We start from the raw sequence: 11,226 nt of genomic DNA, 5'->3' as shown, positions 1-11,226 counted from the left end.
AAGTATCTAGGGAGTGGTTGGTGATGACTGAGACTCCTGTGTTTGTGTTTTGTCTTGCTAAAGCGATTTCTGTCTACTTGCTGATCCATGGAAATGCTCCAGAGGCTCCTATGAATTACCTTCCTCCCCCCAGCCTACCCTCTCATTCTGAGCTTCAGTACAGCTTACTCAGCCCCATGTCAGCCTGCCTCCCCGATCCCACAGCCCCAGGAGCAGTACAGCCTGCCTCCCCCCACCACCACCCAGCCTCAGTCCAGGCTATCCCACTCCCCAGAAGCAGCAGCACAGCCATCCATGGATATTCCCTGGAGGCTAGTTATTGCCCTTCCCCCATTCCAGATCTCGCACAGCCTGCCAGGTTCAGCAAAACCCGTGGGGTGGGGACTCCACAGACAGGCCAAGCCCTCCCCCCCCCAACTACAGCACAGCCTTCTTTCCATCAGTCCAAGCCCCAGCCATTTTCGCCTCCAGAGATCAGACTCCATTCTCCGAGGGCTAGGATCTCTTTGCAGCAGGTGCACCTATACAACTCTCACCAGCTGCTAGTCATACGTGTCACTCAGTGCAAGAGCTGCTAGTCATACGTGTCACTCAGTGCAAGAGTGGATAGCCCCCCTACTGCTGCTGGATTACTTTCTGCATCTTAATTTTGGTCAGGTGTTAGGGATTAAACATTTCTAAGGGAGTAGGAATGTTTAAATGAATCTAAACTTTTAATCTATTGGCTTAAATTTGTTAGCGACCATCCACTCACTATAAGTAGATTAATTGTAACTACCTTGTTACACCTTGACTCTTGTTTTGAACTAATTCCCTGCTAAGGTACCAAATAAATAAATCTGTTGAAAATGTATAGAAAGTGTTTTGGCACATGCCTTCTGAACCTCTGCTGTTGGGAGAGAATGTGGGGGACGTGAAAGCTGAGGCCTTGCACTATCCTCTCCAGTCCTCTGCTGGGGCTGCTGGCAGAAACATGCAGGCGAGCCTTCTGGTCCTCTGCTGCTGGAGTGTGGAGACTGTGGAAGCTGAAACCTAGATGGCTTGCAGTGTCCTCTGCTGGGAGAAGTCTGCAAATGAGCCTTCCAGTTTTCTGCTGCAGTAAAGAGTGCAAGAGCTGTGGAAGCTGAGCCTGAATGGCTCCCAGTGTTCTCGACTGGGGCTGCTGAGAGAAGTATGCAGACAAGTCTTTGAAGCCACTGCTGCTGGAAAGTATTTAGAGGTTGTGGAAGCTGAAGCCTAGAGGGTTCTCACAGTATCCTCTGCTAGGGCTGCTGGGAGAAGTATGCAAATAATCCTTCCAGTTCTTTACTGCCAGAAAGAGCGCAGGAGCTGTAGAAGCTGAAACCTGGAGTCCTGTACTGGGAGACGTATGCAGAGGAGCCTTCAGTTCTTCTGCGGCTGGAGTGTGGGGGGGTCTTTGGAAGCTGAAACCGTGGATGGTTTGTGTCGGCCTCTGCTGGCAGGATGCAGAGAAGCTTTCTGGTCCTCTGCTGCCAAAAGACACCACTTCCTTCTAAGCACATTATATATAGATTGAAGATCCTTCTACCCAGGAGAATAGGACATATCATAAAAATGAACGTGCATTTATTGATACGCTCATATAACGGTAGAGGTGTAGTTCTACCTCGTAAATGCTATGTGTTTTGTGATTTTAGCGTGGGATACATTTTGTCACCATTATGTGCTGGACAGGGCACCATTGACAGAGGACTATTGCAATGGGGTGTTCTGTGGCTCCTTCTAAAATGAATCAATATAATGAGTAATATGTCAAATTTTTAACCAGTATTCCATGTTTTTTTTCTTTTGAGAGGGGAGTGTAAACAGACCTATGGTTCCTGCACTAGGTTTATGATCCTTCACGCAGGATTTAATAAGGATGGCAGAATTAACATGCATGTAAATGGAAATCCTGCCCAGATTCTGCCTCCCACCCCTACACATTCACACACACACATACCCATACCCACCTCTCCCTGATGTGCTTAAAATTACATCAGGGTGTATGCATATAATTTTACATGCACACAACCAGGCAATTTTCAAAAGGACTGTTTCTGTGAATAAAAGCACCATTTTCCCCGCAGAAATCCCTTTCAAAATTACCCTATGAAGGAGGGCTGTAGGGGACATAAGAAAGTGAAAGTAATGAGAAAATGCTACAAGCAGCAGTTCAAACTTCTTTATGAAGTGGATGGGGCTGAAGTGACTGGACAGAACGGATTACAGGGTCCTAACATTGGAAAAAGTCATGCAGCTGAATTTTGAAGACTGTTTTTGAGATGGTTTTGTATATTGAAAGATCTGTGAGGAGCAGGCTGCAGTAGACTAAGCCAGAGGTGATAAAGAGTGGATCAGAGCTTTGGTAGTTAGTGCGTGCAGAAAGAAAGGAACAGATTTCAGTGATGTTATTGAGAAAACAATGATTCATACCGAGTAATAGACAGCCCACAGGAACCCCAACTAAATTGAATACAAATGACAAAAACTGGGGAACCAGAGCCAAAAAAATGCAATGGTCAGCAGAAAAGATCTTAGCTAAGGTGTCAGCAAGCCTGGCACTGTGACCCACTGTTATGCAAGGACCATCCAGGGCGTTCAATCATGACACCTTTGCTATGTTTTAGTTCTGGTTCCCCTGTTCTGGTATTTGTATTGAGAAAGCAATAACATTTTAGGTTTTTTTTTTGGTTTTGGGAGGGGGAATGTATGCAAAGGAGAGAGTTGTTAAAGATAACCCATGGTTATAGGTTGGATAACAATGTTAGCCACAGAGAAAGGAATATGGGGAAGTAGGTTCTTTCACTCATAATCATGCTTAGTATTCTGTACCCTTGCAGATAGTCTCTCCCATATTATAGTTCTACCAGTGTTGTCTAGACCTCCGCCTACAGAAGTTACATCTTTTCACCATTTACTGCACTTGCCAGTACTGTCAAGTCTTCATTATTCCTTGAGAGTCTCTTTCCACCTCTCAGTCTTGCCATTGCTGACTAGACCTCTATACCTAAAGAGACAGATGCTCACCATTTCCTGGTCCTTTCAGCGCAAACGCGATCTTTCTACTCCTGGAGTCATTCTCTTCCTCTCTTCTGGACTTACCACTGCTGACCAGACAGCTGTGCAATGCCTCTTCCTTGTTTGCAATCTTAGCATTGTCCAGCACTCTGCCTTGGGATACTTTCTCATCTATTACTAAACCTTCTTACACTGGAAGAAACTAGCTTTTCCACCCCTACGCCTACCCTTACCAATGCTGGCAAGTCCTCAGTACTCCTCAATCTCTCCACATCTCCTGGTTTCGCTTGTAATGACCAGACTTTTAGACAGTATCCCTGTCTATGTGCATGTTTACTTCACCTCTGTATCCAAGGGAACACTAGTGTTCCTGGTCTTCCTGTTGCTGCCCAGGCCTCTACTTCCAAAGGCATCTCCTCGTCTTCTAGAAGAAGAGTTTGATTTCTTCTTCTGGGATCTAGATCAGCTCCTTGGTCTTCTCCAAAGCTGTGCTGGTCTTGGAAGTTGAGGTCACCAAACCACTTGACATTTGGCTGTATATTGCAACAACACCAGAAGCCCTGGATGAACCTTACTACATTAAAACAAAACAAAACAAACTATAGTTTTTAAAGAAATCAGGTTTTCATGTCTGCTTTTCTGTGGAGTTTTAAAGTATGACTTTAGCTATCAGTAAATCAGACAGTTAAAATTAAGTTTTACTTCAGAGGTCAATATTCAGCACCACTTAAGTTTGGACTGATCTGGTCCTATTTCAACATTTGGGCACAGCTGACAGCTGCCACTTAGTTGGCTATTTACCCAGCTAAATAGTTAGCCTGTAAAGTGAGGAGTGGGATGGGGTATTTTGGGGGAGAGCTACTTATCTAGCAAACTGAGCCGGATAAGAGCTGATTTTTAAGCTTTATCTTACTTAGGGCTTGAGTTACTAAGCCTTTTCTCCCATTCTGTGTCTATAGGAAAAGTGATTAGTAAATAATCCCCTTAATTACTGATTTAAGTCTAGGGCAGTTATTTGGCTGTCCTATAGTTAGCCTGAAACTTACCTGGCTAACTATAAGATAGTAGAATATATTAAATAAATGTGTATCTGGCTAACTAGCTCAGCTGATCACGGCTGAATATTGGCCTCATTTTCTAAATAAATATTTGCTATCCTTGCCACAGCATATACAGAGCTAGGATTTCTCTTTGGGTGCTGGTTAGCCTTGGGTCAAGGCCAGAAATATATCTGAAACTAGACTCCATGCTGCATATACTCTAAAAGGGCAATGGCTCAAAATGTACAAGTTTGCTCAAATCGTCCAATAAAGTTTTGTGCATTTAACTGTGTACTTTCATTAGGGAAAACAATGTATAACCAATTTTCCAAGAAATACGAATGGTGGGCATCCACAATATCTTTTGCTTCATATCATTTATCAGAAATATTGATATTTACATATTTGCATCATAATTTCTATGCACAGAGGAATGAGCCACATAGACAATGGGGCTCAAAGTAAATTCAGAAAATTATTAGCCCAAGTTTCGGTCCATTGGGAAGCACTCGTTTTGGGCTGTGAAGTGATTTAACACTTCCAGATTTGGCTTTGAACCTGGTGATGTCAGTAACATTTTTTCTATAAGAGTAGATTATGTTATGTTTTGTAATATTTAACGCATGCACTGTTAAGCTAAGTATTTTTGTGTGTATCACATGATACTTTTCCTTTCTTGTTTAATACATACTCAGACATTTTGCTGAGATTAATGAAGGGAAAACTCGTTCTCAGCCTCCAGCTGATCCAAAGAAAAATATCAGGCTGCACTGGACATTTTATACATGGTTAAATTATGTGGGTGTAAAACACAAGGATTAAGACCATTAATGGCTTCGGCCCTACAAATATTAGAGGCACATTGAAGATTTTAAGAAAGTAAGACTTTTTATTGTTTATTTTTTCCATTGTCGAACTTTTCAATCCCCAATAAAGAAAAAAAAATTGTCCAGAATATGAGTCAAGATATTTTTATTTATACCATCTCTCTATGGTTCAGATAGTGATATTCTAGTTCAGATGAATTTTTTTTTTTCAGAATTTTACTTTTTCTAAAATTAATAAAAAGCATTGAGAGGGTATGTAAATCTTCTTGGAGGATCTATTTTTTATCTATATAATCTGCAAGCATCCTTTGAAGGTGAAGATCTTTGGGAAGATTATTGTTCCCATCCTGTACCTGGAGCTTTGTCAGGCTTTCCAGGAGTTTCCTGTGTCCTAAAAAAATGGTAGCACAATATGGATTACACACAGTTCTAGATTTATGTGCCCACAGACCCTCCCGCCCAAATATTTTAGAAAGTTGGAAGATAGGAAGGGCACCTCTCCTGCTTTATTGAGCAAAGTCCAATAGCAAATAAAGGTACCAGGAAGGACTAGAACCACCCCCATCAGGATTCCATAATGTAAATCCAGAACCAGGAAAGAGTACGACAGAGATAATCCCAACCTTTCATAGTGCAGTATCTTCTCACGGTATACTGGCCAAAAGGGATAATTTCTCAATCCCTCTCACCTCTAGAACAAAAAAAAAAACAAAAAACCTAGAGTACAAAAGCTATCCTTGCCAGAGGATCATCTCAAGCTCCCTTCCCCCCCCACCCCCACCCCTTTTGCAGTGTCCCAAGCTACCTTAAACTACAGGGGATCATGCACCAAGTGCCTCTCCTTGGTGCTATCGTCTTCCCAGGCTGTTCTGGCCCACTGATCTTCTAACTCTAGTCTCTCCACAACGAGGTCGTACTGGAGCGGCCAGATCAGGGAGCCATGTACCACAGCGCTCATCCCCTGGGTGTCCAGTGTCTGTGATGTGTCCCAATTCCCCACCCCCCCCCCTTTTCCTCCGAAATGCCTACCCTAAAGAGATGCTGCTCCTGAGGGAGGGGGGGGGGGGGGCCTCCACCTACCTTACCTCCAAAACTGCACTGTGTGTACTCAGCTGCTACAGCAAGTGGGACGTAGTGGGTGGGGGCCAGAGGGTTAGAGACCGTGTACCTGGCATAAGATCTTTCATGCCACAAGGAGGACTGTCCTTGCCGCAAGAAAAGGGAGTGTCCTTGCCGGACTGGCAAACGTCCATCCCGTGGTGGTGGTGGTGATGGTGGTGCTCCTTGCCTTGGTGGTGGTGCTCCTTGGGGTGGTGGTCGTGGTGGTGGTGGTGCTCCTTGGGGTGGTGGTCGTGGTACTCCTTGGGGTGGTGGTCGTGGTGGTGGTGGTGCTCCTTGTTGTGGTGCTCGTGGTAGTCCTTGTTGTGGTGCTCGTGGTACTCCTTGGGGTGGTGGTCGTGGTGGTGGTGGTGCTCCTTGTTGTGGTGCTCGTGGTAGTCCTTGGCGTGGTGCTCGTGGTGCTCCTTGTTGTGGCGCTCGTGGTGGTGGTGCGGCTGCGGCGGCGGCGGCTGGTCCTTGCCGTGGGGCGGCGGCGAGAGGGTGCGGGCGCGGTTGTCGTGGTCGCGCAGGGCGTAGCGCAGCTCCAGGTTCTCCTGCATGAGGGCCATCATCTTGCGCAGCTCGCCGTTCTCCGTCAGCAGCCGCACGTTCTGCTTCCTCAGGCCGTCCACCTCGGGGCTCTGCACCGCGTCCATGGCTGCTCGCGGCGACGGCGAGGGGGCGCGGCCCTTTTCCGCCTGGCGCGACGACGACGGTTAGCCACCCCAGAGAAAAAAGGAAACGATGATAAACGGAGGGGGGGAGAAAAAAAAAAAACCCGAAGGGGGTCGGGGGCGGGGAAGGAAAACGACTTCGAGCGAGCCGCCCTCCAGAGAACTGCGTCCGATCCTTCCACCGCTCAACTACAACTGATGGCCGCGCGACCCGCCGCCCGCCGCTTTTATAGTCAGCGCGGGTCTGTGACGGCGGCCACTGTGAGGTAGGGGCGCGAGGCGGGCACGTCACAGACAGCCGCGAGGCGAGTGGGAGGGGGAGCTATTTACTTTTGACGCCTCCGGGCCGGTTGTGAGGAGCAACCGCGGAACCCCCCCCCCCTCCCCCCCGGCGCGACCCTCCCCGCCCTCACCAGCACCATTCAGGGAAAGGGGGGGATTCTCGACCCAACCCCTGCCCCCCCGCAATCTGACGTAAGAAGGTCACCACCACCACCATCAAGAGCAACAACACTCCGCGCCCCCCCCCCCCCCCCATTAAAAATGTTCCAATTTCCTTTTATGGCAAGGTTGGGGTTAAGTAAGGTTGTGCACCCCTTGACCCTGGGAAGGGAGGATAGAGGTGGTGGTGGTGGTGGTGGGGTTCAAAGCAGTGCTCTCATCCCTGACCAGGCAGGCCTCAGGGTGCCCGGGATGGAGAAGGTCTCGAGAAGAAGAAGCAGAAGAAACACATTTGCTGTGTGGAGGGGGGAGTGGGGCCCCTTGGAAGGACAAGCCAGGGTAGAACGAAAAATGTAAAACAACAAAAATGAAAGCTGTATATTTTGAGATGGTGGTTTACAAATTAAACAAAATAATGTCTGATGGGGAGATCCTGGCCGGGGGCAGATTGGCCCAGTGGGGCTTCAGGCAGGCCCAATCACATGGTTGGTGTTGGTCGCAGCGCCACCAGGCCTGCGGAGCCACCGTGTCCAACCTCAGCCTATATCAGCTCTTCTCTCAGTTCTCTGCTTTTAATTTTCAGTGTAGCGGCTGCGTGGGGCCTGCACTCCCCTTCTCCTTAACACACAAGATTGGGGCTGCTGGCTGCCGTCGGAAACCAGGCCGGCGGGGATGAAGATTGGAGCCGCTGGCTACCTCTGGAGACCAGACTGGCGGGGCTGAAGATTTGAGCTGCTGGCCGCCGCCGGAGACCAGGCCAGCGGAGCCGAAGAGCTGCTGGCCGCCACCAGAGACCAGGCTTGTGGGGCCGAAGATTGAAGTCGCTGGCCGCTGCCCGAAACAAGGCTGGCAGGGTCAAAGACTAGAGCTGCTGCTGCCCCTGGAGACCAGGCTGGCAGGGACTTTGGCTGGAGCCAATGGCCGCTGCTGGAGACCAGGCCGGCAGAGCCAAAAACTGGAGCTGTTTAGCTGAGGGCCAGTGTGTGTGTGTGTGTGTGCGAGCACATGTATTTGAGATCAGGACGGTGTTTCTTTGTGTCTGTAAGTGAGAAGGGAGGATGCTTCTGTGTGTGTGTGTGTGTGTGTGTGTGTGTGTGAGACAGGGAGTGTTCTTGCATGTGTGTGGTGTGTATATGAGACAAAGAGGGTGCTTGTGCGTATGTGATGTGTATGTGAGACGGGAAGGGTGCTTGTGTGTGTGGGATGTGTATGTGAGAGAGAGGGTGCTTGTGTGTGGTGTGTATGTGAGAGAGGGAGGGTACTTCTGTGTGTGTATGTGTGTGAGCATGCTTCTGTCTGTATGTGTGAGAGAGAGTGGAGCGTGCTTCTGTTTTTCTGAGTGTGTGAGAAAAGGAGATTGCTTCTGTTACCAACAAGGGCCCTGAACTTGGTGGTCAGTGAAATAGATAAGTATGGGAAAATAAGTGTGGGAGCTTGTTGGGCGGACTGGATGGGCCGTGTGGTCTTTTTCTGCTGTCATTTGTATGTTTCTATATATTTATGTGGATGGGAGGAAGGGGTGAGAAAATTTGTGCATCCACTGTTGCTAATGCATGACAATCTTAGGATAACTGGAAATTGAACATTCCCAGGTATGGAGAGCACAAGATTGTTTTATCCTTATTATTTTTAATTATTGGATGTTATTTGATGTGTCTTCCAACCACAAAAAACATATTTCAGTAAATTAAAAACATTTTTAATTATTGGATCTTCTTTGTCAGCAGTTTTCAAATATTTGTTCATTATTTTAGTGTGGTTTTACTATTGTATTTTATATTTCTTATTTATTTATTTAGAACTTTTTCTATACCGATGTTCATGAAAAGACATATCACATCGGTTTACATCGAACCAAGGTTAAATTACATCGAACAAGTTGTTTGATGTTTTATGAGGAATAGTAATGTTTTTGTTTTTCATATACAGTGTCTATTTTTTTGTGGTTTCCAGCTCAGTTTTTGTCTGCCTATTTATTTATAGTTTTTGGTGACTAGAATAAAATATTCTCAGGTATGGAGCGTGGTGAATCTTTTTTATTTTTATTAGTTGTTTGATGTGTTTTTTCTGTTTTGAAATATTTTATTGGTGTTTGGGAAATATTTTAAATATTTCCCAATGAGATTTTATCTATTGGACATTCTGTTTATCAGCTGTTTAAAAATTAATTTGTGTAGTATTAATATATTTTATATTTCTTGATTTTATTGTTTGATGTTTTATGTGGAATGGTTACTGTTTATCCATTGTTGCACTGCATACAGAATCTGGCTTGTTGCAGTTTCCAGTTCAGTTTTTGTCTGCACATTTCTGTTTATACTTTATGATGTCTTTATTCTGTATTTGATGAGGGTCTATATCCGACCGAGGTGAGGTAAGCATATGAGTGAGTCAGGTACGCCATGATCTATTAGTTAAAATTTGTAACCTATCATTAAAATCATCTATTGTACCTGAAGACTGGAGGGTGGCCAATGTAACCCCAATATTTAAAAAAGGCTCCAGGGGCGATCCGGGTAACTATAGACCAGTGAGCCTGACTTCAGTGCCGGGAAAAATAGTGGAAACTATTCTCAAGATCAAAATCGTAGAGCATATAGAAAGACATGATTTAATGGAACACAGTCAACATGGATTTACCTAAGGGAAGTCTTGCCTAACAAATCTGCTTCATTTTTTTGAAGGGGTTAATAAACATGTGGATAAAGGTGAACCGGTAGATGTAGTGTATTTGGATTTTCAGAAGGCGTTTGACAAAGTCCCTCATGAGAGGCTTCTACGAAAACTAATCTGACGTCAGCCCTAGTACATAATTCTAATTCTCAGTGGAGCACAGGATTTGGTGAGAGAGGTAACAGTGCCTCCCATCTGCGGCAAGTGCCGCAGATGGGAGGCACTTGCAGCGGCAGTGGGAGAGGACGGCCTGGGGCCCAACAGCGCAGGAGCAAGGTGAGCAGGCCCGAGCGCGGGCCTAGCACAGACGGGACGCGCAACAGTTTACTGGGGAAAACAACAAAAATGTTGTGTTAAAAAAAAAAACAGAATGGGGAGGGGGCAGCACAGCAATTTTTCACACAGGGCAATAAAAATGCTAGCACTGGCCCTGGTCTGAGAACTGCAGTCTTCACATCTTGCCACAGATTTTCTATTGGATTCAGGTCTGGGCTTTCACTGGGCCACTCGAGGACATTGCCTTTCTTAATGCTGATCCACTCCATTGTTGCTTTCGCTTTGTGCTTAGGATCATTGTCCCATTCCTAGATCTGTGGTAGACTAGAACATGTTTTCCTCCAGGTTTTGCATCTTCCGTCTTTCATAGAAACAATATGTATCCTAATTGCCAAAAAATATCCTGGACATTTAACAATTCCACCCTTCTACTTTGACAAGACCCTCGTCCTTCTCAAAGAGAGCGTTAAAGACCTGGGTGTTTGGTTAGACACTGACCTAATCTACAAAAAACACATCTCCACAAAAATAAAGGAAGGCTTTCACAAACTTCAAATAATAAAACATCTAAAACCCCTACTCCACCCCCATGATTTCAAAACTGTCCTTCAAGCCCTCATTTTTTCAGGTTTGGATTACTGCAACTCCCTATTGATCGGCCTTCCAAAATCTTCCTTGAGACCCTTGCAGCTCCTTCAGAATGCTGCAGCCAGAGTTCTAACAGGTACAAGAAAAGCTGATCACATTTCACCTGTTCTCAACCAATTACAGTGGCTCCCTGTTGAAAAAAGAGCAGAATTCAAAGTCCTCACCATACTCCACAAAGCAATATACAATGCCGACTATTCCGCCTTTGATGACATCATTCACATCCATTGCTCCCAACGTACTACACGAACCGCCAGCAAAATTAATCTAGTGATTCCCTCACTTCCACAGGCTAAATTATCCTCCACCAGAAACAGAGCCTTTTCCATCATCGGCCCTAAGCTCTGGAACTCGCTTCCTCATTGCCTCACCAATCAAGATAACTTAAAATCCTTCAAAAAAGACTTAAAACCCTGGCTTCTCAGCCAATCTTTTAAAGATAGCACTCAATGACTTTAAAATTCTTTTATATATTCCTGCCATTTTTCAATCTCCCTGTTACAATGATACAGATGCCCTTCAATGCTT

General features: G+C 45.8%; 1 protein-coding gene across 3 annotated transcripts; it reads right to left on the bottom strand.

Moving 5' to 3' along the window:
* Nucleotides 1–3,199: 3,199 nt before the first annotated feature.
* Nucleotides 3,200–6,847, bottom strand: LOC115085761 (uncharacterized histidine-rich protein DDB_G0274557-like). Of its 3 annotated transcripts, XM_029592143.1 has the most exons (3): nucleotides 6,057–6,833; nucleotides 5,512–5,579; nucleotides 4,927–5,279 (listed from the first exon to the last, which is right to left on the bottom strand). In XM_029592143.1, exons 1-2 carry the CDS (start codon nucleotides 6,640–6,642, stop codon nucleotides 5,533–5,535), a joined length of 633 nt encoding a protein of 210 aa, XP_029448003.1. In that variant the 5' UTR covers nucleotides 6,643–6,833; the 3' UTR covers nucleotides 4,927–5,279; nucleotides 5,512–5,532. The 3 variants fall into 3 exon arrangements, with proteins under 3 accessions (XP_029448001.1, XP_029448003.1, XP_029448002.1); XM_029592141.1 differs by lacking the exons at nucleotides 4,927–5,279; nucleotides 5,512–5,579 and adding an exon at nucleotides 3,200–3,595 and having other exon boundaries at nucleotides 6,057–6,847; XM_029592142.1 differs by lacking the exon at nucleotides 5,512–5,579 and having other exon boundaries at nucleotides 6,057–6,820.
* Nucleotides 6,848–11,226: the final 4,379 nt, after the last annotated feature.

The sequence above is a fragment of the Rhinatrema bivittatum genome, chromosome 2, assembly GCF_901001135.1.
Source record: "Rhinatrema bivittatum chromosome 2, aRhiBiv1.1, whole genome shotgun sequence".
Lineage (NCBI taxonomy): Eukaryota > Metazoa > Chordata > Amphibia > Gymnophiona > Rhinatrematidae > Rhinatrema > Rhinatrema bivittatum.
The sequence above is the reverse complement of the archived record's forward strand: the minus strand, read 5'-3'. Positions and strand labels throughout refer to the sequence as shown.